General features: G+C 36.4%; 4 protein-coding genes across 4 annotated transcripts; 2 read left to right on the top strand and 2 right to left on the bottom strand.

Moving 5' to 3' along the window:
- Positions 1-718: 718 nt before the first annotated feature.
- On the bottom strand, positions 719-10,174 carry LOC117985027 (serine-rich adhesin for platelets-like). Its single transcript, XM_034971711.2, has 6 exons — positions 9,709-10,174; positions 9,166-9,295; positions 3,043-7,468; positions 2,120-2,253; positions 1,458-1,606; positions 719-957 (listed from the first exon to the last, which is right to left on the bottom strand). Exons 1-6 carry the CDS (start codon positions 10,009-10,011, stop codon positions 889-891), a joined length of 5,211 nt encoding a protein of 1,736 aa, XP_034827602.1. The 5' UTR covers positions 10,012-10,174; the 3' UTR covers positions 719-888.
- A 915-nt stretch (positions 10,175-11,089) lies between these two features.
- Positions 11,090-14,244, top strand: Bet3 (blocked early in transport 3). Its single transcript, XM_034971751.2, has 4 exons — positions 11,090-11,319; positions 11,401-11,606; positions 11,977-12,175; positions 12,966-14,244. Exons 1-4 carry the CDS (start codon positions 11,281-11,283, stop codon positions 13,050-13,052), a joined length of 531 nt encoding a protein of 176 aa, XP_034827642.1. The 5' UTR covers positions 11,090-11,280; the 3' UTR covers positions 13,053-14,244.
- A 4,556-nt stretch (positions 14,245-18,800) lies between these two features.
- LOC117985041 (adenosine deaminase AGSA-like) lies at positions 18,801-20,421 on the bottom strand. Its single transcript, XM_034971730.2, has one exon. The coding sequence runs from the start codon at positions 20,341-20,343 to the stop codon at positions 18,844-18,846; it is 1,500 nt and encodes a 499-aa protein (XP_034827621.1). The 5' UTR covers positions 20,344-20,421; the 3' UTR covers positions 18,801-18,843.
- LOC117985040 (adenosine deaminase 2-like) lies at positions 20,400-24,958 on the top strand. The gene has a single exon (XM_034971729.2). It carries the CDS (start codon positions 23,358-23,360, stop codon positions 24,864-24,866), a length of 1,509 nt encoding a protein of 502 aa, XP_034827620.1. The 5' UTR covers positions 20,400-23,357; the 3' UTR covers positions 24,867-24,958.
- Positions 24,959-26,258: the final 1,300 nt, after the last annotated feature.

The following is a 26,258-nucleotide window of genomic DNA, read 5'->3' as shown; positions in this document are numbered from 1 at the left end:
ATTTTGACACGGACTATAGCAACAAGGATCATCTTAGTGCGTGGCGAACAACTTCGGAACCAATGACCTAGGAAATATTGTTTACTCATTGTTCGGAACTAACAGGCGAGATAAAACCTATTCGGTTTATATTATCTATGTCGAATCCGATCGAAGTGGCCGTCATACAAATATTTTTACATCCGATCATTCGATTCGTATTATTCTCATGGATCCGTAAAATCACGGATGAGTGCACAAACGCCCTAACGGTGTTTGGGGGCACTTAGTGCCCCAGTGGTGGGTCTGCTGCGGCGGACATCCGCTGGCGGAGTAACAGGGCGTTGTCGGCCCCTTGTGCTCCGTCGTTATCGTATCTCGAAATTCGCGAGATTTTTAGTCGGTAGGGGTCCGACATAACTACTGTGCTCCCCCGTGGTGGTATGATGGAATTTCCTCACAAAAAAAAAGGGGTATATAGACTAAGTCAATGAATATACTTGGCAGACCTAGTTTTTTACAGTACGCAGCAGAAAATATTGTACATCTACCTTTAGAAAGAGATAGCGGTACAGAGACAACGCTCTACTAACCCAAAATCTCATTCTAAATGGTGATGTACAATATTTCTTGCCGGCTAAACTGTACTAAAGTTTTTACTAAGCTGTGAATCCACCTGGATGGCGGGGGTGTATAACAATATGTAATTAGAAATGCTTCAAAATCAAATTGGATCAGGAAATGTATAAAAATATTTTATTACCTTCAATAGAATACATTAAATCGAAATAAACTTATACAATTTCATATCACTGCAATAATGACGTCAACAATATATTTGTTTTATTATTTTATTAACAATCACCAAACACATTTCTTTCTATAAAATAAAATAAGTTCACTTTTTTGTCAAATTTTTATAACGGAACTGTAGTTTGATATATTAATAGAACCACGGAGAGTTTTCTTTTGGAGATTCTGAAACAAAAGATAGAAAAGAAAGTTATATAGTTTTTTTTTGAAAATTGGCTCTCTTCTTTATTTAAAATTCTAGAGTTATATAAATCAAGCTTTTTCAAAATTATTAAATGGTAGGTCTAAAAATAAAGGTAAGCTGTAATAGACTAGTGGTTAGGACGTCCGCCTTCTAATCGGAGGTCGGGGGTTCGATTCAGCACGTACCTCAACTTTTTGGAGTTATGTGCGTTTAAGGAATTAAAATATCACTTGCTTTAACGGTGCAGGAAAACATCGTGAGTAAACCTGCATGCCTGAGAGTTCTCCATAATGTTCTCAAAAGTATGTGAAGTCTACCAATCCGCACATAACCAGCGTGGTAGGCTATGGCCAAAACCCTTCTCTCTGAGAAGAGACCCATGCTCTGTAGTAGGCCGGCGATGGGTTGATCATGATGATGAGGTCTAAAAATAAAGCTGTCGTTTTCACTTTATTCTGCAGAAATGATAACAAAATTATACCTTTCTAAAAATGTTAGCCATCAATAAGTTAGTTTTTTTGATATTTTCCTTCTTAATTTCCTCTTTCTTCTGCACAACTTCAGGAAGCGATTTGTAAATTTTCTCAGAGTGCTTCTTCATTTCACGTTCACTTATAAATTTTGGGGCAACTAAAAGAACAATAAACAATTAATAATCATTAAAATATGTGGCTAATTCTGTTTTACACATAACACAATGTCTATACTACATTGATAAATCTTAATCTAGTACTATCCTTTTCCACAGGGAGCATAATGAAACAGATAGCAATACATTTCTGCCTGTCATTTTAGTTTAGAAATTGTATAGGTGTAAAAGCTTGTGCCAGGTATAGTTACGAAAGTAGTCCAATAAACAGAATCGTATTCTAAGATGCTTAATCACTCCTGACTTGAAGGTACCTATATAAAAAGTGGAGGGGAAAACTGGTATCTTACAATAATTGATGCTCATATCAAAACTGTAAAGTGTAAACTGCCATCTTGGATCACACTCCATATTGAATTTATGATGATGTCATGAATTCATAATATCCGCCACAAGTTTACGTCCGCTCTACCGTTTGTAAATTATATTGATATAAATTTCTGACCTAGCCTTTCCTGATTATAATATGAAGATTAACAAAAGTTGTAACCAACCTTTTTGTCTTCTCAATTCATCGCCAAGTGCTCTAGCAAAATCTTTTAAGTCAGATTCGCTAAGAGCATTCAATGCTTGTTTGCGGTCCAGCTGCAATGACAGCAATTGACGTTTGGCTTTGCGCTCGATTGCTCTGAAAAAAAAAATATTCCAACTAAGTATAAAAAAATCATACCTCAAATCATGCATGGTGCATGAAAACACACAAGCAAGTTTAAGGAAACACACAGTGGCAACTATTTCGTGGTTAAATGACATATGTTAATATAGATAACGCGTAAATAATTAATCGTGGTATGTACCTGTTATCTACATTAAAATGTACTGTGGTTAACTCTATAGTACACAATCTTAAAACTAGCCTTTCCTATTTGTCTCTGAGATAAAACGTCATAGGATTGAGTGACGGAGACAGAGCTACGCTCTACGAAGCTACCGATTATCTCTATCTAAAATTCGATGTATTATCTTTCCTGCCAGATACTGTAAGTAGGTCAGTAGACTCACCAATTCTTGTCACTTCATTCTGAACACAATGGACACTATTATATGCACAGGCATTACAGTTAGTTATTGGTAACCCTAGAACAATCCTCTATTTAATTTCTTGAACTATTTTTACTTATGAAATAAAATGAATTTAATGACAGCGAAAATACCTCCATAACACATATTGCAAGTTTCCATACAAGAATTTCCATTACATAGTGGAGGATGCACAACTATCATATTCAATCCAGGAGGGCAGCCATCTCTTGGTCTAGAGTAAGAAAAATTGGTGAGTTCTACCTTCTACAAAGAAATTGTTTATGCCATGGTTGCCACATGTCTGCACAAACAACTTTTTCTAAGGAGTCAAGGACCCAGAATTTATACAAGTAAAACTTAGACCATTTAACAAAAAAAAATATTATCAAGTTACCTGGACTCACTGATCAATTTCAAACAATCTTGCCGATCGGAACATTTCGCTATAAAATCAGGGCGATTTTTTTCTAAAAATTCCCTTACTGTATAATCCTGGGCCTTCCTGATAATTTCATCTGTGCTTGATATTTCACTGTCATTAGGCAAACTCTTTGACCGATTATCTCGTGAGTTGCACCGAGGACTACAATGAGGCATGTCTCTCTCAATTTTTGTAGCCATTTCTTTAAAAGGCACATTTTCAACCTTTCGTTTTGAAGGAACCTTAACGATTATATTCTGCAATTGACGGCGATTATTGCCGCAATTTGTTTCTTCGCTCACAAGACTATCTGATGTTTGAATGATCAAGTTGTAAGCCACGCATTTTTTCTTTGTTTTCTCAACAGTTTTTGTTCTGTGACTTTTACATTTATGTCCTCTACAAGAGCAATGATGGATGCGACTACATTGATCGCAATTTACTGAAGTACTGCTTGAACCTTCACATTTTTTACCACTCGTATGCAGTTTGCATCGTTTCTGGTGGTATTTTTCGCATTCCTTTTTAATTTTATTCAAAACTTTGCATGTTGCTGCATCAGAAGATGTACTGGGAAAGTCAGTTGATGTGGGAAGATCTGATGATTCAGTGCACGTTTTGTGTAACTTAGACTTTTTGGTGGATAACTGTACTGCTTTATCTACTAAAGTCTTTCCTGGAATAGAATCAGCACTTTCTTTATCTGGCAAATTTTCCCCTGTATCATAAACATCAAAAGCAGACGAGCATGATGCTTTGTTCTGATCATGGTCTGTGCTTTCTTCAGTATCTAATAGATAGCTGAGAACACTAATGATTTCTTTAAAGCATTTCTTTCTTTTGCTCTTTTCGAAATCTTTTTTTGAATAGCGTTTAGTTATGTCTTGTATTATATCTAGCACAGGATCTTTACAATCAAGTTCCTTTGTTTTACCATCTGTGTCACTACTAGATGACTTGAACTGTTTATCAGTGTCTGAACTTACTTTGCTTTTGCTGCTTGTCTCTACAGATTTAGAAGATGTCTCAGAACAACAAGAAGCAGCTTTTTCTATCTGTTTTGGTGATATTGCTTTTGATTGCCTCTGAGGTATTTCAGCAACTTCTGGTTGATTCTCTGTATCTTTAACCGTTTTTTGGTAAAATGTAACATGACTAGCTTTTTCTATTTTGCTAGGATCAGTATTAGAACGGAGTAGAGGTTTTTGAATGTGGCTTCGATCCTCTGTTGGATAAGTGTTATATTTGCAATCAGCAGTCGCGGAAGCAGTTACACAAGAAGACTTAAAAGGGGCATTGGCTTTTTCATTGTAATTAACCTGAGAATCAAAATTATCTCTGTATGTATTTCTATTTTCACCACATGTGGTTTTTGGTGGTTTTCGATAAAATTCTTCAAAAATATTTGTATCACATGACTGCACTCCTTTAGAGCATTCTTCTTGCAACGACGTAGCAGTTTCAACAACTGGGGGCTTTACTGTCTCAGTTCCTTTAGATATAACATTTTTATTAGTTTTTATTTCCTTTGGTAATATATTTTCATCAAAAGGAGGTCTGTTGGCCCCAGAACCTAGACTAACTTTAAGTGTCATATTTGTGCCTTGTATAGGTATCGTAAAATTGTTTAAGCATTGATTATTATCAACTCTATTTGTATCATTATTGGTCATGTGATCAGCAGACTGTACTTCTTTGTCAAATTTTCGAACAAAAGTAAACTCTTCTTCAGCACTTGTACTTATGCATTTATCAGATCCCATCTGCAATTTTTTTTTACTTTCAGGCAAACTGCTTTCGCTACTTTGCACTTGAACGCAAGTTTTTTCAAGTTTGTGGTTATCATTTTTGTCTAAAGCAGGCTGAGAAACTTTTTTATATGTTTCATTTATCAATTCAACACAATTTTCATCATTCACAACATTTATATCAGATAAAGATGGATCAGATATCTTTGGGTCGATACTGATTTCAGTTTGGATGCATCTAGTAGCCTCATGTATCATAAAATTTGGTTTGTTATGTTGTGGTTCCAGTATATCAATTCCATTTTCTCTGCATTCTGTTGATGTCGAGCTAATACTTTGTTGACTATTTGTACCTCGGAGAATTAGTGGTATGTTGATGTTAGTTTGTGATGATTTCGAAGTTTGATTATTTGAACTAGTACTATCTTTTATAACCAAACATTTTCTTTCACAATCTTGGCTTTTGAATGAAGATATCTTTTGTCGAGGGGATGTGAAATTACTAGAGCTTCCAGTACTAGCAGTGTTTCCAACTTGAGATACTATATCTTCTAATTTTAGATTTTTGCTAGGTAATCTAGAACATTTATATATTAAAAAGTTTTCAGGCATTTCTTGTGACATTACATCATCATCAGTACACAAGCAAACATATTTTAAATGTTCTTTTGCACCATCAGATACAGTTTGTGGTCTATTACGTGGACTTTTGCATTTTTCACAACGAGCTGGCTTTATCTCTGGTTGCTGGAACATTCCTTTTGTTTTATGATGAGGAGAATCATGGTCCCTACAAGTTGGGATATTCACTTGCACGGAACTATCTGTAACTCCGACTTTAGGATGTACTGCATGAAGTGGACAGCAGCAGTAATGTTTTTCAAATTTACTATCAATATTTGAACTGCCTGCTTCAGTATGATGTTTGTTTACTACAGGTACATTTTTACAACGATTTTCAGAAGTACCTGATGACAGTGTAAATACAGAATGACTTTTGTGTTTTCTTAGAGAATTATGTTTTTCTATATTTATATAAGCACTTGATCCACCTTCCAATTTGCTTGCATCACCTGATCCATCATCATAATTGTTTCTAATCAGGTCTTTCATTAGGTCTTTTATCCTATTCTGAGCTTTAGCATCAACTTGCTTTATAGCATTACGAACAGCATCAGAACTAACTAGCTTTTGTTTTAGAAACATTTCTTTATCTTTTAAATGCCTTTTATAAGCTTGTTCTCTTTTTAATGCTTCTAAATACTTTTTGTACAATTCTTCTGAAGATGCTTTATCTACACCTATATCAGATAAAGCTTTATTTTTGTTCGGAACATCAGAATCAGTATTAGAAAGATCTATTGACTTTGAAATTTTTGATTCAAGTAGTTTTTCATTTTTTGTATAACTAGGAATATTGGGAACACTTTGTGATGTTGAGGCTATGGGATTTGCATTAAATTTGTCCATGCGTAAAATAGATTTCTTTGGTTTTGATGGTTTAGCTTCATTGGCAGTATTATTTGTATCTGAGGTACTTGTGGTAGTGTAATTATTATCTCCTAAACCTAATCTTTTACTATTGAAGCTCAATTCCGATAAAAACGCAGTCGAGCTTTTGTCACCTTTATATTTTGATTCTACAAGTTTTTGAACTATTTCTTTAATGAGATTCTGTCTTAAGTTGGCATCTTCATATTTTTGGTCAAGAGCAGATTTAAGGATATCAATGCTCTTTTCTAAATCTTTTGTGAATGAATATTTTGTGGTTTTACTTGAGTCTGTAGTCAACCCACTTGATTCCAGGCTTGATTTATTATCAGCAACATAATTCTTGCGCTGATCATATTTCATTTGATTTTGGTTATAAATATGCCCTGGCATATATTCGAAACTCTCAGCTTCTGATAGCTGGTCTCCACTTTTCTCTAGTGGCATATTTTCTTTATCATTTCTCAGTCTCTTTTTACTATGATGTCTTTTAATTCTTCTCACTTTCTTCTTTTTAGTTTTTTTCTTTAAGGTATTTAAACTAATTAGTACAGGGTACCTTTTAACTTGAGGTGTTGCATCCTTTACTTTTTCTCCAGAGCTGAAGGATTTGTCTTTACTTCTATTCAAAGTAGTTTGAATTTCCTTATCCATTTTAATTTGTGGAGTAACTTCAGTTTCTACTGACACCTTTTCAGGGCTCAAAGAAACATTTTTAGTCATATTTTCAATAACAACACTGCCATTTCTATCAACATTGAAAGATATGTGTTTAGTCAAGTTAAGATTTATAGGTTGTAGATTATTATCAGTATTTTGTGGGATAGATAATTCAAGTGACTCAATGTCTTTTTTATATATTTTGGTTGTTTTCTTTACAGCACCTTTTTTATGTTTTGATTTAGATTCATTTACATCCAATGGTGTGGACTGTGCAGTAGGATTTCCTATATCACTATTTTTTGTATCATTATATGAATATTGCTGTTGTAAAGCCATTCTTTCCAGAGTACTGAGGCTGGATGCTGAATTCTTCCTGTCACTTTCATTAGCATAACCCACATCTGCTAAGGAATCCCATTCAAGCTTGCGTTGAGAAGTTATACTACTTGTAGGTGAATGGGGCTTATTTGCTGAAGTGTCCAAAGTACCATCTATAGCTGAAATGGTTTTTAAAAACTTTACTTCAACTTGAAAAATATAGAAGAATCATCCATACTAATATTATAAATGCGAAAGTGTGTCTGTCTGTCTGTCTGTCTCTCTGCTAGCTTTTCACACCCCAACCGTTTAACCGATTTTGATGAAATTTGGTATAGAGTTAGCTTATATCCCGGGGAAGGACATAGGCTACTTTTTATCCCAGAAAATTGAAGAGTTTCCACGATATTTCAAAAAACCTAAATCAACGTGGACGAAGTCACAGGCATCATCTAGTGTTAAATAAAGACATCAAATATAAAGATTTAGAACTTGTAAGTGGATTGTAAAATGCAATCAAATGTTATGTATATTGGAGGGTCGATATTGAAAGAGTTCTTACTGTATGTAGACTCCGTGAAAAGAAACGTATGAGCTTTACTCTACGGAAGGTAGCCATCTTTATTTTAGTTGTCAGAGTTGGACTTTGACACGCACGCATTTGTTGATTGTTCAAAATTCTCTCTCGCGTTAAATTAATTATCAGATTATAGCTTAGCTAATTTTTATTATTTGAGATAGGTAGGTAGTTTCTTAATCGTGATATTTAATTCGGTGATTGTGATATAGTTAGAACAGTAATTGTTCGATGCTAATGTACGTTGTGTTAAATCGTAACATCTAGTGCCATCCGGTGACTTTGCCTGCAAAGCACTATTAATAATGTTCGCGTAGTTGTTTGACGAATATGGAATACTAATTATTGGTGAATATTAGAGTAATTCGTGAGTTAACGTTTGGCTCAGTGGATAGATTATTATAAGGACATCCGTTAAGGTTATTTCTGCAGACGCTAGTGATTTAGAGTGTAATTGGAGATATACCGGCAGTTGAGATAATGATTAGTTTGAAGTGATAGTTTAGTGTGATAGTAACTTGAAGTTAACTTTGATAGTAGGTACCCGCTTTAGAATCGTATAACCCGGTTGGTAAAGAATCATTGATGACTCTCGTGTAATGTTGAAATGGATTAGACAATGAGTTGCCCATGAGATCGAATAGCTTACATTCTACCTGGTTTCTGTTGTGATCGCTTATTTGGGTGGATAGTAGTCGTGGCGCGTGTGGCGCACGATGCTTTGGTGTTCTGTATGCAGATGTGCACAGAGTGGAGAAGGTAGAGCTATTGCGATATTCTGAATTAATAATGAGAAGTCAATTATAAGATCTGGTTTAGATCGTAAGAGAGTCGATGCAATGATCCTTTTAAGAGCGTTCATGAAGTTGTGATTGATTACCTTGAGATGATTAGATAACGGAGTAGGTCGTGACTTGATTGAGAGGTTGCAATAGCAATTGCGCCCTAATCACACGATGTAGTGTTTAGCTTAGGTTAGCTAGTTTAGAGTGAGGTGAGGGGTCGCTGTGAGGGGTGGTTGGAGGCGACCATAGGTAGGGTTAGGTTAGGGTGATCTGGTTGTGTTACGTTGATGGTTTCCATGTGCGATACGTTACTGAGAACTATTTGTAAAGAACATGGATTAAAGTACCTACTTATTAATTACTACCTTCTGATGTCGGCTAAAGATGAATAATAATTATCAGCCATCCTCCTGTTCTCCGACATGTACATATAATAAACATTAAAATCAAAATTTTAATGTTTATTAAGTAATTTTAAAATAATTTTCTCTTACCAGTGTCACACATTACTTACATTTCTGCGACTGCACATCATCAGATTTTACAGATTCATTGTCAGAATGTTCTGTGGGTTCTTCCGGAATCACTTCCTCACTTATTATGGGAGGAGATTCAGATTCACTTTTAACTCTTGACAGTTCAGCCTGTAAATAAAAAATTTATGGGTAAGAGTAAATAAAAACCTGAGTATAAGAAAAACCTGTTTTCCTAAAGAACTTTTGTCAAATAAAGTATATGTAAGGTAAATAGAGATACCATACAAATATAAAATGAATTATTATCATAACTTTAACTCATATCACATATTAAGAATGTAATCATTCAAACAAACACCTAAACATATTTATGGACACAGTGAAAAGGTAAAGTGCAAAATTTAACACCACTTGAGTTTCAACACCAATAATTCAGCAAGCGATATGAGTTCGCGTTATTTTAATGAGTAGTACCTAATCAATAGATTGTAACTAGGTCACATCACCTTTTTGTGTATACCTACTCTCTAAGTAAATAGGTAGGTACCTACCTAAGTGAGTAAGATCAACTTATTACAAACCTGAGAAGTAGAAGGTTCCGGAATAGAGCACTTGATAGAAATCCTGCAAAGTTCTGTAGAAGATTCGCTCCTCTTGCCACCAGAATCCGAAGACTCGTCCTGAGACTTCATTCTCCTCCAAAACAAACTACACGGGTCTCTCACTTCACTTTGCGCTGTCGATAGCGAGAAAAACTGCTCTAAATCTCGTTTCTTTCCAAACTTTTTGTAATAATCCAAAATTAAATTATTAACTGCGGAACAAGCTGTGTGAGATTCTTCGCAATTAGAAAAGTGATTATCTCCGGTTTCTTCAGTTTCCATAGCTCAATAATAGAACCTATTGAATAAAAAACAACGTAAACATCGCGGATAATTTCCTATTTTAATATGACAACAAATTAATAATTAGAAAATAGCAATAATAATAAATTATAAACAACTCTGACGTTTCACTAACGACATTTTTGATTTTTGTAAACAAAACAATTGAAAAGTTCTTGCTATTTCCGGCTTTGTCTATGATTGATATTTCATCAGAGACATGCTACCTAACCAAGATTGTGCACTGAGACGCCAAAAACGAGCCTATTGAGATAGCGCTAAATTGGTGTCCTTTTTTATTAGAGTGACAACACGATTTGATAATGTAAGACATTTGACGGTTAGTATGAGAGTAGGAGATCATGATAACCCATCGCCGGCTCACTACTGAGCACGGGTCTCTTCTCAGAATGAAAAAGGTTTAGGCCATAGTCTGCCACGCTGGCCCAGTCACCTCACAACATTGAGAACATTATGGGGAACTTTCAGGCATGCCGGTTTCGCCACGATGTTTTCCTGTACTGTTAAAGCAAGTTATATTTAGTTGCTTAAAACGCACATAGCTCCGAAAAGTTAGAGATGCGTGCCCGGGGACGAACCACCGATCTCCTGATTAGAAGGCCGACGTCTTAACCAGTAGGCTATCACCGCTCTTTCGAGAGGTTTATGCTAATGTAACAGAATTTATTTTTGCGGGCAATTAAATCTGAAGTGCACAATCATGTTTAGGTAGCACGTCTCTGTATTTCATATGCCGGCTTCAAACAGTCGGCCAATAGTCCAAGTTCATCTGTGAGGTCAACCGGGGTCAACCAGAATCTCATGAAAAATAGGTACGGAAATGAGGAAATTCCAAAGTTAGCATAAGATTACCGAGATTACCTATATGCTCAATATCTTAGACTAGGTATAGAGAGTCTCAGTAGTTTATACTGACTTTTTATACACTACAGTGTGTGAAACTACGGATTACTGGTCTGTGGTGTGAAACATGGATGAAACAGAATGAAACATTTCCATAATCTATTTCTCATAACTTAGGTTATTTGTCTGCGGCAAAAAAAAAAAATCAATTCTGTGATGACATTTGACAAGTGGCAAAAATTCTATGCAAATTGCAAAAATCAAAATCAAAATATTCATTGTCGTTTGTATAGATAGTTTTATATTTTTATTTTTTGAATTATTCAAATTTTTTGAATTATTCAACTTTAAAAGGTTTTATAACGTTTAAACTAAAAGTAGGCTATCAACTCATCGCTTATTAAAATGTCTCGTCAAACTTCTCGCCTGGATGCAAAGAAAGTGGTAAGCATAAAAATCTGCATGTTAATACGTGGGTTGTTTTGTATTTTATGTGTTAATATTGATCATATTACACTGTTATAGAATTCGGAGCTTCTTACACTTACGTACGGTGCTCTTGTGTCTCAAATACTCAAAGAAACCGAGAACCCTGAGGATGTAAACAAGCAATTGGAGCGAATTGGTTACAATATGGGCGTAAGACTTATCGAAGACTTCCTGGCGAGAACGACTTCCACTAGGTGCTTGGAAATGAGGGAAACTGCTGATAAAATACAGCAAGCGTTCAGGTAAATAGTAGAACAAAGTAGATTTTAAGGTATCAAGTTTCTCGCTTTCTGAGGGGCGTTGCAAATGGCGAACCACTGTTAGGTACGTATGTGTACGTTAAAAATGTTTCTTGTCTTAAGGACCTGAACAGTTAAGAATAATATAAATATATTATTCCACACTACATACAATACCATGATAATCACAACGTCTGTACTAACATCTCTGTCAAAGATACAGACAGTTTCACAAAAAAGCTTTCTTTCAACAAACTGTCAAAGATTAAAGAAAATATTAAATTTATCGACACACACAAGGGTCCTAAAATATAAATATCAGAAGGCTTGCTGAAAAAAACTAATTTCTCTGATATATCTACATATATTACAGGTTATATCTTAACATGCAGCCCACCGTCACTAGCTGGAGCAGTTCTGGTGATGAGTTCTCTTTGGTCTGGGACCAGTGCCCACTGAGTGAGTGGGTGGAGATGCCCAACAATGGGCTTAAGTACTGCACTCTGATACCTGGGGCGATACGCGGGGCATTACAGATGGTGCAGCTTGACGTGCAGTGCTGGTTCGTGCAGGTAACTATAAACTACAGTATGTGGCAGAAATGAATGTACATCAGCCTTTAGAATGACATTTCGGCTTTGTAGAGCATTGTCTCTATCCCTCACCTATATGATGTTTTGTCAGTCTCAACGACAGTCAATGCTCTACAAATCTGGTATCTCCTTTTAAAGGTTGATGTACATTACTTTCTGCCACATACTGTACCACAGTGTAAATACATACAGTGAGACCATTAATGTTGGCAGACAAGCCAACTTTACAGCTTTTTTTTTTCAATTTATAGACTAGTGCTTGGCTGCAATCAGACCTGGTGGAGCATGCGGTTGTAGCTTCTACATACTCAAATGATAAATTAAAAATTGCTAGAAAATCTGATGATCTGATACTCAAATGATAAATTAATTATGGCTAGAAAATCTGATGGAAAGATAGATATTAGAGAGAAAAAATGAGTTATCTACTAAGCAAAATAATTATAGTTTGTTCTGCCGACTTCTGCCTGTTGGTATTATTCCTCCCTTCTATAAATCCATGTGGATGAAGTGGCGAGCATTAGACTATGTAGGGTTTTTTTTTTAATCCTGTGGGAAATCTTTCATTTTCCAAGATAAAAAGCTTGAATTCTGAAATTTTTACAAAATTGGTTATCATGAATGCAGATAGCTATTATGATGTAGGCATCCGCTAAGAAAGGATTTTTGAAAATTCAACCCCTAAGGTGTGAAATAGTTTTAAATTTGTGTAGTCCACGTGGACGAAGTCGCAAGAATAAGCTAGTTGCAACAAATACTTTTTTTATAGGATCAGCTCAAAGGTGACTCAGTGACGGAACTCCGAGTGAAATACATCAAGAGATTAGAAGATGCAGTGCCCGCTGGAGAAGACTAAACCAAAATAAGCTAGCTAGCTGCCTACTGCTTTGTCTGCGTTGATATTTATGTGGATGTGCTTTAAATTTGTCTAAACCTTCATTGATGCCAATTGGGTATTTTCCTACTTTTGAATTTGATAAATATTATTACTTTATTATAAACTAGGATAAAAATAATGACGTACGGTGAAAAAAATATTAAAATCCAACAAAGATTTACAAAGTTACAGGCATTTTAATTTTGGAGTGGGAGGCTCTTCTATCCATTTCTCGCAAAACGAAAATTTGTATGAAATCGCAGGAAGCTGCTATGGCATTTGTCAAAATGACGTCATAATTCTATATTGCTATCTCTGTCTAATTAGAAATATTTAAATGCTTATAACTTTTTTGTTATTTGATCGATTTAATTAGTTTCTTTCAGTTTACGTCAGTATTTTTATCCTAGTTTTATAATAAAGTAAAAAAAAAATTGGTGTCAAATACCCAATTGGGTTGTATGTAATCTTTAAACTAAATTATATACACTTTTGAGGTAGACTGTGGCTAGACACGCAACATTAAGTGTACGTATCGTATAGCATTGCAATGTCGCCTCCCAAATGTTGCGTATCGCCGTTGCGCGTCGCAGTCGCATAGTTCAAAGTCTACCATAAAAGTATAGTAAGATGCACATAGGTCTGCTATTGCCCTGCTCTAATGCATAAACGTAGCATTCACCTAGGGAAACATTGTATACCCTGAGGATGCTACAATTCCAGTCAAAAAAATGCTGCTGTATCAGTACGGTCACAATGGATCGCAGACGGTCGAAGTGATACAGGGTATTCAAAAACCTGCATAGCCCCAAAGTATAATAAGAGGCGACTGCGACGCATGACAGCGTCACGCGACACCAAGTGTATCGTATGCAAAGTGTCGCGTGTAGCGGTCGTACTTCAAAGTCTACCACACTGGTTTAAAAAGTGAACAATACAGAATGAATGATGATGAAAACCGCATTACACAGACACTGATTGCGAATGTTCTATTCTATACAATTTCAAATAAACAGTCATTATTCTAGACCTAGTTAGTACCTATTTCATACTAGAATATTATATTATTGAATAAGTATAAGTTAATCTCTAAATTCCATTTCTTTTATAATTATGAATAAGTTATTCTTAGATAAAGAAGTTCTATATTAATATTAAAACTGTTATAATATTGAAATTGGTTATTTTTAATACTTAAACTATATAAGGAATAATTGTCTCATCATCATCATCAACCCATTTCCGGCCAACTACTGAACACTGGTCTCCTCAGAGTGAGAAGGGTTTAGGCCGTAGTCAGCCATGCTGGCCCAATGCAGATTGGCAGACTTCACACACCTTTGAGAACATGGAGAACTCTCAGGCATGTAGATTTCCTCAGATGTTTTCGTTCACCGTTAAAGCAAGTGATATTTAATTGTTTTAAAAACAGTTTAGATTTTAGGATAGAATAGAATAGGATAATGTTTATTCGAGGTATATAGGTGGTACATGGTGTAGGCAATATCGTCCTGTACAGCAGTGTAACACCTCGAACAGGTAGGCCACTCAGCTTGTGTTGAGACGTCGTCGGGCCCCTCAGACACAAACCTCTATAGCAAATATCTGAGGTACCAGACGCCCCAACGCTGATTTTCAGTGACCGCTGCAGCAGTGCAGCATATTTTAGGGGTTGAATTTTGAAAAATCCTTTCTTATCTTATGCCTACGTCATAAAATGCCAAATTTCAGCCCGATCCATCCAGTAGTTTGAGCTGTGCGTTGATAGATCAGTCAGTCAGCCACCTTTTCCTTTTGTATATTTATTTAATTTCATTGTCGTCGTCGCCAACCGATAGATGTCCGCTCCTAGGCGTACGTCTCTCGTATAGGGACTTCCATACGCCAAGGTCTTGGGCCGTCTAAATCCAGCGGCTCCCTGCGACTCGTTCGTTAGTCTATTCTCTGTTCCCCTAGTGCGGGGCCTGCCAGTGCCAACGCTGCGTTTTCCCGTGCCAGAGGTCGTCATACCGGCACGTTACGACCAAGCCCAAACATAGCTCTCTCCATCGTTCGCTGAGTGATTCTGAGCTTTCGAGGCCCATATTTGGTGACCATGTCTTCGATCCATCACTGGTAATTTGGTAATTTCATTGTAGGTCACCTTTAACTTTTCGGAGCGGGATGTTCTGTTCGTTTTAAGTATTTCAATATAAATGTACTTAACTTGTTTAAACGGTAAAGGAAAACATCGTAAGGAAACCTGCATGCTTGAGAGTTCTCCATAATAAAATAATAAATAAATAAAAATATTTTTTACTCAATTAAACTTTTACTAGTAGTATTTTTGAATTGTCAGAGGTTGATGATGATGATGACTGAATTTCTATTGTGGATTTTTAAAGAATAGATACTCAGGTAATCTAATTAATTTCATTGTATTCTAAATTTTAATGATCATGATACTGAACAATTACTGAAGTGATCATCTATGAATAGTAAAAACTGAAATCCCGCTGAAAACAAGCGAACTCGAGTCCATTTCGATCATTAGAATCGAATGAATTCAATTGTGGCTCGCCCATTGTTGTCTATTCAAACCCGATGCTAATTGAACAGTTATCGATACCTAACTATTGGCACTCCATAAGTACTCGATGCAATTGAAGAGCGAGGTCTATTGTGTAGAATTGTAGATGCTTATTGCTTTTGTGTTTTCGAGAGACGTCGTCGAATGATTTTTTTTTTAAATCAAAACAAGCTAACACAATCTAGTTAGTAAACCTGCTTAGCGGAGCATTTTATAGTATTTCGTTTTTAAATCCAACTTTCTATAACCAAAGTCGATTTTTTTAATACATCTGCAGTCAGCGATTCCAGCGAAACCAGCAGGGCGATTGTCTAAAACCTGCATCAATCATTATTACAATCTCAATTGTTCTGATTGGCTGAATTTGTGCGATTCTTGTTGCAACAATGCATTGTGGCCAATAGTGAGCGAGCATTAACCAATCAGAGATGATTGCGATCGTGACATTGTAGCTGTCAAACAACCGCGGTAGAGCCACAAGCATATTAAAAATCGGTATTCCGAATATTCGACCTTAATGCAAGTCGAGGTAGGTTCATTTTACTCTGACATTATAACATCCAAATTACAAATACTGGGGTTGTATTGCTAGGTACTAGGGGTCAAAGGGCAAATTTCTTTACAAAAACTTCTCGCTAAAACTTTGTAATATGTTGATGGTGACGCCGGTGACGCAGCACCGACAATTCGAAAATGGAACAAAAAAGTTTTAGCGATTTACGTCAATTTGTGTTGTGGTGTCTTGGACCGGTAACAGATGGCGTTATAAATATTTATTAATCAAGCAAAATTGTCAAAATCTCATTAAAAATCCCTGCAAATAATCGTCAATAGATCCGATCTTGACGCAAAGTCAGTTCCAGTTTCAGTTAGGGCTAACCAATACTAAAGTAGCGTCGATAGACTAGCGGTTAAGAAGACTTAAGATGTCTCCGTCTCCTATTCGGGAGGACGGGGGTTCGATGCTGGGCACACATCTCGATCTTTTCAAAGTTATGCGCGTTTTAACTTTTAAGCAATTAAATAATACCTATGACTCGCTTTAACGGCGAAGGAGAACATCGTGAAGAAACCTACATGAGTTCTCCATAATATTTTTCACAAAGATGTGTGAAGTCTGCCAAACTGCATTGGGCCAGCGTGGCAGACTATGGCCTAAACCGTTCTCATTCTGAGACCCGTGCTCAGTAGTGAGCGGGCGATGGGTTGATCATGATGATGATGATAAATAACCACTAGTACCCTATTATTAGTAGATACGGAAGTCTAGATTAGATACCTTTGAATCTTTAGATAGGTACATACAGGGTGTAACCAGACGCTAGCAAAAACGAAGACAGGTGATAGTACCTACTGATGATTACTAGTATGATATCACAAAAAACATCTGACTGACGCTAGAGGTCAAGGAACGTTGCGTAAATAGGCCACTCGGAGTTAATGCCGCGTCGTAGGTGGAGCATTGACCCCAGTTTTGCACGCTATACATTGCGGGTTTGAAAAATACTAAATCACTTAAACTACAAAATGAGGCAAATGGTTTTTGGTATTGGATTGTGTTTAGGAAGTATAACAATAAAGCTAAGTTTTTGCTAGCGTTCTGGTTACACTCTGTATATATACCTGCCTAATGCCTACTTTCGCACAGTGCACTTTGCCGGCGACATCAACATATGAAGCCAACAGACAATGGCTTCGTTAGTGAAGGAAGTAGAAACCCCCCGAAGTGTCTCTCATTCTACAAGTGCGTAGACTCGACGTTCACATCTCCCATTTCAATAACAAACTTTATTACCAAGAGATAGGGTTTTAAATCTTTTGTCTGCTATTTGTTCTTCAACCAGGTGAAGGGACTTTAGTCAGGTAGGTAGGTAATACATAATATAGGTAAATAAGTGCATACAACTAAGTAAGTAGCACACACACACTGTGTAGATTGTCAAAGTTTTCAAATTGCACATAAGACCTACCTAGATGTGGTAAGGTGCATCGGGGCTATAACAACTGTGAGGCAATTCAAACTATTCTTAATAATTTCGGTGTTATTTTTTATTTGAAAGAGTGACATTTATGTACAGATAGTGGACAATTTTTTTTATACCTCGGGCATAAAATTCTAGGCTAGGCTTCAAATTGTGCTATTTACAAGAATGTTTTTCCAGTCGCACAAGATTTTTTTAACAAAAACTGTGATTTTAATGGTTCGATTTTCGTTTTTTCAAGCTCTTGTTTATCGCACGTGTTATATTCTGTAAGTTACATACTACAGATATTGTAATGAACAGTTTAAATAACCCGACTAAACTGTAAATGCGGAAAATTTCGACTGCTTTTTATGGTTGGAATTTCCCGATAAATTTTATATGAAAGTGAAAAAAAATAGCCGTGCACTTACTCTTACTGTACAGGTTTCGATATATTTTAATATCGATAAAAATATTTAAGTACCTATCTAATAAAAAATTTAAATAACATTTGGGATAGTATTTGGTGTAGAACATTGATCCAAAACCTTTGTGAGCTGTGAGCAAAACAAACAAACATTTTTTGGGGTTTTTCTCTCACAGTCTAGCCCTAAAAGAGCGAACCGAGACGAGAAGAGCGAGACCTACCTACTACCAAATACAAACTACTACCAAATAAAAAACAAAAATATATATCTAAGGATTTAAAAACACGGAATTAATTTTCACATTACGATTTTCCGTCGGTAATAATAATTATTATACCTAATTACGTGGATCATGGATGATGTCAATATTTTCCTGTTAAACCATTCATTTTTGAAATTACAGGCACGGATATTGCAAATCCGTGGATGGTATCATTAGTTGCAGTAGAAATAAATAGGTACTTAGGACTTTTTTAACATGATAAACTTAGGCACAGATCTACAGTCTCGGCTCGGTATATACCTACCTACCTACTTATTACTAAGGTATGTTTTTGTGAAAGCTCTCGTTCGAACGAGAACGTAATAAGATAAGTAGACCTATTCTCTATTACATTTTGTTTTGATTGTTTCCGCTGACTTAAGTATAAAAATAGCAGATAAGTTCAAGGTTCAAAGTATTTTTATCTTTAATGCCTATTCCTATTTCCTACCCGTGTATTTTAAACTCTGTTTTCCCTATTAGTTATGGATTTAAATAATAACATTGTTTTATACTTACAAAACTTGATTTAATATAACAGGCAAATTCAGTATTTGGAACAATCAAAATTTTCTATAAACGTATCCCAACGTTCGGTAAATTTAACTATTGCGTTCACTTTAGCACTACCCTTTAGAGAACTGTATTTTATGGAATTGAACGCAAGGTGTTTCAGCAGTCTCAAATCTGATAGTCGACTCGCCACTCCGACGAATGCCACATAGAAATCATCCGACAAGGGATCAGCTTCCCAAATACCTGGATCATCACTAGAAAGCACTACCGGCATTCCGCTAGCAAGAAAACCGCTTAACGGATGATTCCGAACATCTCGCACTAATGACAAAACGTTGTTAGAAATCAGATTCACTTCGACGCCTATATCCCTCTCAATCACCTCTTTCATCAGCAAAGGATGCTTCGGCAAAGCATATGCATGACCCAGTCTTTTCGCTCCTAATAAGATAGCGTCTATTAAGTTCTCGTCTGTAGAAGTTCCATACCAATCAGTTTCTCCAGCGTGAAAGAAGTAATCCAAATCTTTGGATGCAGCCAGCAGCTGTGGTATAAATTCTATTAGAGGGCTCCCTAAATCCTCTTGACCTACTAGATCAAATCCTGCGAAAACGTCTGGCATATCAGCTTTTATAGCACGAGCTAATCGCAAATATTCATCCAACTGATCTCTATTGATTCCTCTTATGGGTGCATAAATTAGCTTTGCCCCAAGAAAATCAGGGTGGTCCTTTTTAAATTGATTGAATATCTTCTTGTAGCATTTTGCAGTGACTATTGGATCGTAAACTGTGCCATCCAACTCGTATAAGTTCGGAAGGACACTACGGAATTCCACATACATTATATTATCTTCTCGAAACTTTCGTAGGACCTCATAACAATATTGCTCCCATATCGGCCTGTAAGTCAGTAGTGAAACAACTCTTTCAAAATATTTTACAAAACTGCCCCACGACTCTTTTATGCTTGGGTACACAACATCTGGATTGTCCACGTACATCGTGAAATATTTTCGCAACTTTGCGTCGAAGCTGGCCGTGTTATTCGACGACCGTCTTGCGTCACTGATTAATTTCCATTTATTCTTGCAGGGTATTGACGGGGTATTATCGGAAAATCTAAATAGAACGTCATCTTTCTTGAAACAAATGTAAAGATGGTCCGTGTAAGTTAGATTTAAGATATAATCCGGTCCTAGAATTCCCATGTCGTGAATGTGCAACGCTGCTCCTTTAGGAAGATCTTTGATGATTTTGTAAACTCTAGACGTGCGTATATCGTCCTTGTAAGAGAAGAAATGCCGAGAAAGTTTAAACTTCTGTGGGTTGTTAAATCCGTAGTCCACTTCTCGGAACTTACGTTGCATTAGACAGTTGTTGACGTCTGATTCTTTATCTGTGAGCGTCGAGTTTCCCCCAACAGATAAGAGGGCTTCATCTCGTACGATCTTTGCTCGCTCCGCTTTGTAATCGTCAATTGTGGCGTAGCAAACGGCGAGTAGGAACAGATAGGGAAGAATAACACGCATGTTTTATGGATAGGGCAAGCTCGGTGTTGCGCCTACAAACTCCGATAACACACTGGCCATGGCCGCGGCGAGTGGCGACAGTTTGGCATCGGGCGAATGACCTGACGTAGTTATTTTATAAACATTGTTTTTATGAGCTACATACCTAAATATGTAGTTAGAAGGAAGTAGGTAAGTATAGTCCGTGACAGGTCGAGAAAGAAATCAGAGTATGAGCCGGGGGAGTATTTGGGGGGCGCCCCCCCTGCACACTCATTATGAAAATCAGTTCAGAAATCTCGGAGATTTTGGTGTATATAGGTAGAAAAACGCAACTCCTCCTTTTTTTTGAAAGTCGGTTAAAAAGTAGCCTATGCTACTCCTTGGGTAATCCTCAATTTGTTTGTGAAAGTCCCGTCAAAATAGGTTCAGCCGTTCCGAAGATTAGATCGTTCAAACAGACAAAAATTTAAAAACGTGTGATTCAGTTATGGTACAGTTCAAATAACCATATGGCCGTGAAAAGCTAACAGACAGACAGACACACTTTCGCATTTATAATACTTATTCAGTAGGTGTGGATTACTGAAAACTGAAGTGTTCGAACTTCCTGATAGGTAACCGATTACACCTACGGCTACTTATAAGTTAATAATATTTTGATATTATTGACACGTATTTCACATTTGCTGAATAAAACATTGACGTCATTGTTTAAAACTTTTTTTACATTCCTTTAACCCGTTTAGGCAAAGAGTTGTCATAAATATCTATTACTAGAGGAGCAATGTACATACAATATGGCCCCGACTGGTGATTAGTCCTTTCATTTTTTTCATCCAGATGGTCAAAATGGGCGTAATTCCAACAGAATTGAAATGTGTATGTAGCTTAATTAGTAGTAAGTACTTAGTTTGATATATTATACTAATTGGCATCCAGAACCAAAGTCGCCAGAAGACAGAGATAAGACAAATCCATACTAGTATTACAAATGCGAAAGTGTGTCTGTCTGTCTGTCTGCTGGCTTTTCACGGCCCAACCGTTCAACCGATTTTGATGAAATTTGGTACAGGCTTGTTTCTCGGGGACGGACATAAGCTACTTTTTATCTCAAAAATATCATTGAGTTAACACGGGATTTTTAAAAAGACCTCAATTAACGCGGACGAAGCCGCGGGCAACATCTAGTTGAATATAATATGTAGTATGTACATTGTACGTTTTTGCCTGCATGAGCGGAGCGAGCGCCGCGCCGCCGTGAGCAATGTTACGTCTTGTTGTTTGCCTGTTTGTTTTTTGGGGTGTTGTGGTATTCTTTTTTTTATGATTACTTAAACAAAAAATCGAGACTATTTTTAAGATATGATAAGATTTCAATCGGTTTTATACAGGTTTTATGCCAACGATCATTGCTCCAATCAAAAACGTAATAATTACAAAATATTGTACCTATTTAAATTATGAAACCAACGCTTTAGCGGATAAAGTTCCTGTAGAAAAGAAATAGAACGTTGTTGCAAGAAAAAATAAGTTTGCACCCTTAATTTTGTAGCACTGGGTTACATTATTTCTTTAAAGTAAAACGACAAAAATGGCAAGCAACTAAGCTACCTACCCACATAATGCGGAGTAAAAAAAAACCAACTTGCAAAGCACCGAAACGATCTCGCGTAAGCCGCGATTTGTATGGACTTTTTTAAACGATAAAATTTACTAAAACTCATTCCGTGCTGGTGTAAATTACAGCCAGCGGCGTCCTAAAGGGTTCGTTTTCAAAGCAGCGCTCTAAAGAAACTAAAAAAAATATAATCTGAAAAGAAATAAAGGCCGTCTCCTGATCCGCCATGCTGATTTTATGCAGCTAAAGGGTTGGGGAACGTTTTAAGTGGCACTTTAGTACGGTACCGCCCCGTGCACACTTTCGCAAAAGAAGAAAAAATATGGCCGTTACAGCGACATGCATGATATTGAGATGTTTCGGTGCACTCGCCACCTCTCCTTTAATCTTCTAATTACTGCACCGGAGTCTGGAGATGACACTTTCTGAAATGATTCGGGAACAAAGGACGTGCGATGCCTCAGTGTATGTAGATGGGTGCAGGGATAGATGTGTACCTAAATCATGAATGCGAGGGTGCTCTTGGTTATTTACCGTGCCGTTCTACATACTACCAGAATAAAATTAATGCAATAGGTGTTCACAGAAGACTCCAGGCCTGATTGTAATGTAGGTGACAACTGACTAATCGTCTGTTAATAAATATGCATAGGTGCCTGTGTTCGTTATGAAAAATTAACATCTTTTACAAAAAAAAAATACAAGAATTTTCCTTGATCCATAATAAAAAGGTTACCCTACTTTTAGCAATCTGAAGTGATAGTGCGAAGGCATGTGAGAGGTTTAAGGAACTGCCAACAAAAGCTATCTTAAATACTTATTACCCAAGTGTATCGACTAGAAAACAAAAATGAATTATTATCATCAATTTGAGGTCAAAAAAACCTAAGCCATCGTCATGGCTACTAGATATAAATGAAACATAATAACAAAATGCTTATAAATATTGCCTAGCAACTGTAGGATCCAAAAAATTACACAAGTATAGTTTATCTAATAATATCTGATGTGATTGTCCATACCAAGGTACATATGGAAAGTATTTTAATCAATACATCCGTGATCCGAGATTATTATCTCATGATAAATAAAGTCACCGTCAATATTAATGATAGAAGGTAGGTATGTTCGTGTCTATTCTTAGTTGGTCGGCGTAGTAACTCAACTGCAACATATTTATTGTTATTTTGTAAAATAAATATTACATCCTCTACATTGTCATAGCTCGATATTATTAAAATATTCAAGTTTTCTATGAATAGTTGTGTGGTCGACCTACAGTGTTAAAAAAAACTAAAATATTTGGTAGCTACGTTATAACATTTTGATTACTACTAGTTCATTGCTAAATAGCCTTGTACTCGATAGAAGTAATTTACTTATAACTTGTGAAGCTTGTGTTGAAATTTCAATTATGGTGAAAATGTGGACGACGGTGTTGTGGACATTGTTTTGTATAATACACTCAGTTCTTACAGACGATGGACTAGAAAAATTGCTTGAAGAAAGAAATAATCTCATACAAAAAGAGCTAGAAATGACGGTGGGCAGTGACATCGTATTAAATGATAACGAAGAAAAAGCAAACAATATTATCATGAAGCTGAAAGAAAAAGAAATTGATTGTGGATTTGTGAACCCTCAATATTATAACTTTTCTAAACACTTCTTTGATTATAAAGAAGAAGTGAAGAATTCAGAGCTCTTTAAAATAATTCAGAAAATGCCTAAAGGTGCAGCACTTCACGCGCACGGTACAGGAATTTTAAGTCCAGATTACGTTTTATCACTAACATACTTGGAAGATCTGTTTGTGTGTTTTGAGGGAGAGAATATCCAATTTTTATTTTCCATGGAAACGCCCAGTTCCCCATGTAAAACAGAATGGCAATTAATGAGAGATGCTCGCTATTCATCGGGCAACGTCGAAAAATTTGATGCCGGTCTTAAAAAGTATTTCACTATAGTTATCGATAACCCACATGAAGTCTACACTGATGTAAATGCAGTTTGGTCGGAGTTTCAACGATACTTCATTGGAACTACAGGTCTATTTACTTACAAACCAGTTTGGGAAAAGTATTTCTATGATTCTCTTCTGGCATTCAGAGAAGATAACGTAATGTATGTGGAAATAAGAAGTGTACTTCCAGAGTTGTACGATCTATATGGAACCAAGTATGATATACTAGACACGGCTGCTTCTTACAAAATGACCCACGATCAATTTATGAACGATTACCCAGATTTCTTTGGAGCAAAAATAATTTATGCTCCTTTGAGATCCGTTGATGCTAAAACTGTTAAAGAGTATATCGCTAACGCAAAGATATTAAAAAAAGAATTTCCCGACCTTATTGCAGGATTCGATTTAGTGGGGCAGGAAGACTTAGGAATGCCAACTAAAGAATTCTTTAAGATTCTTTATGAAGCTGGTGACGAGTTAAATTATTTCTTTCATTCAGGAGAAACTAATTGGTTTGGAACTACCTCGGATGAAAATTTAGCAGATGTCATTGTCCTTAACACTCGACGCATAGGGCACGGTTATGCTATCATCAAACATCCTCTACTGATGGAAGAAGTTAAGAAAAGGAATATAGCATTGGAGGTTAATGTAATTTCAAATGCCGTTCTAGAATTAGTAAGTGATATTAGAAATCATCCTTTGGCTTCATTCTTAGCCTTTAACTTGCCTGTAGTGCTTTCCAGTGATGATCCAGGAGTATGGGAGTCAGAACCACTGACTCATGATTTTTATGTCACTTTCGTAGGGGTTGCGAGTCGACGAGCTGACTTGAGACTTCTTAAAAAACTAGCTCTCAATTCTTTATATTATAATGAATATTCTAATAAAGATAAAATTGTGCATGAATTTGAAATCAGGTGGACGAAATTCATAGAGGAGATTATCCAGGGTTAATATTGACATTTTTTCGCAAGTTCAGGCTATATTCAAATATGTTTATGTTCAAAGTATGTTATGTTATGTTGACACACTACGACACTATGTTGACATATGACAACTCACATGACGCTTACTGCTGCTATCAACGCCAAAATTGCGAAAATCTTCAAAAACAGGTCGGCAATCGCAAGTCTAGCGTACTTGTATTAGTAGAGGTCATTGTTTACCGCAGAGAACATTGTGAAAAGCATATCACAATATAAGACGTGGCAATTTAGTTATAATATTAAGAGATTGTGTAATTAGCACCATTGTCTCAAAATATTAAGTTTGTCTGTAAAATAGCATTAACCTTTTGCTGATTTCCGTGTTCCGGGTAGGTACAGACTAGATTTGCTAAAATATTCATTTATGAAATATTTATTATAATAAGTATAAATTATTGTTTCTTTTTCTAAGTGTTTCATTTCTAAGAATAACCAAAATAAACTTCGGAACATCAAACGAATAGGTTTTTTTATTTGATTAAATCTCTCGATGAAAGAGATAACAATTAGTTTATTGATAAGATATTAATTAATAATTACACAATTAAAAATTATCTTGAAAGCAAAAATTTCCGCTATATCTCAGGTTTTCTTAACTTTTTATCTAGGTACCATCCTACTTGTGATTTATCTAATCAGAATTTTTGTACTTAACTAACTAAGTAGTCTGGTTTGTCTGGTGGGAGGCTTCGGCCGTGGCTAGTTACCACCCTACCGGCAAAGCCGTGCCGCCAAGTGATTTAGCGTTCCGGTACTATGCCGTGTAGAAACCAAAGGCGTATGGGTCTGTCATACTCCTTCCAGGTTAGCTCGCTTCCATCTTAGACTGCATCATCGCTTATTACCAGGTGAGATTGCAGGCATGGGCTAATTTGTATCTGAATAAATTTAAAAAAAAGTGTAGGCAGTAACTACCTATTATGATACCCAATGGTATATAGCTACACCCATATGCGTCATCGTCGTCATCCCTAACTGATAGACGTCTATACAGCTGCTTTAGTTCTAGTAGGGATTTCACACACGACGGTCTTGCGCCTTGCATCCAACGGCGGCTCCGGGCTCCCTGCAACTTGTTTGATATCATCAGTTCTGTCCACCTGCACGTAGTGCGGGGTCTGCCATCTGCCAACACTGCGCTTTCCGGTGCAAAGTTACCATTTCGCAGCAGCAACCAGCACCAACGTTTTACAAGTTAAAACCACATACCAAGCCAATTTTTTCATTCAGATACAAATTAGCCCTTGACTGCAATCTCACCTGGTGGTAAGTGATGACGCAGTCTAAGATGGAAGCGGGCTAATCTGGAAGGGATATGGCAGTTTTTATTAAACCCCCTTCGGTTTCTACACGGTATCAT

Source organism: Maniola hyperantus, chromosome 9, assembly GCF_902806685.2.
Source record: "Maniola hyperantus chromosome 9, iAphHyp1.2, whole genome shotgun sequence".
NCBI classification, from domain to species: Eukaryota; Metazoa; Arthropoda; class Insecta; order Lepidoptera; family Nymphalidae; genus Maniola; species Maniola hyperantus.
This window is presented reverse-complemented; position numbering and strand designations above follow the sequence as displayed.

What these genes read in the sequence shown, in the direction of transcription:
- LOC117985027 (XM_034971711.2), bottom strand. Translation starts at nt 10,011, where the DNA reads ATGGAAACTGAAGAAACCGGAGATAATCACTTTTCTAATTGCGAAGAA. An exon ending in TGATGTGCAGTCGCAGAAAT is followed by an intron (nt 7,469 to 9,165) that starts GTAAGTAATGTG and finishes AAACCATTTCAG; the next exon opens with CTATAGATGGTACTTTGGAC. An exon ending in TGGCTAACATTTTTAGAAAG is followed by an intron (nt 958 to 1,457) that starts GTATAATTTTGT and finishes CTTTTGTTTCAG; the next exon opens with AATCTCCAAAAGAAAACTCT.
- Bet3 (XM_034971751.2), top strand. Translation starts at nt 11,281, where the DNA reads ATGTCTCGTCAAACTTCTCGCCTGGATGCAAAGAAAGTG. An exon ending in AAAATACAGCAAGCGTTCAG is followed by an intron (nt 11,607 to 11,976) that starts GTAAATAGTAGA and finishes CATATATTACAG; the next exon opens with GTTATATCTTAACATGCAGC. An exon ending in TGCAGTGCTGGTTCGTGCAG is followed by an intron (nt 12,176 to 12,965) that starts GTAACTATAAAC and finishes CTTTTTTTATAG; the next exon opens with GATCAGCTCAAAGGTGACTC.
- LOC117985041 (XM_034971730.2), bottom strand. Translation starts at nt 20,343, where the DNA reads ATGCGTGTTATTCTTCCCTATCTGTTCCTACTCGCCGTTTGCTACGCC.
- LOC117985040 (XM_034971729.2), top strand. Translation starts at nt 23,358, where the DNA reads ATGGTGAAAATGTGGACGACGGTGTTGTGGACATTGTTTTGTATAATA.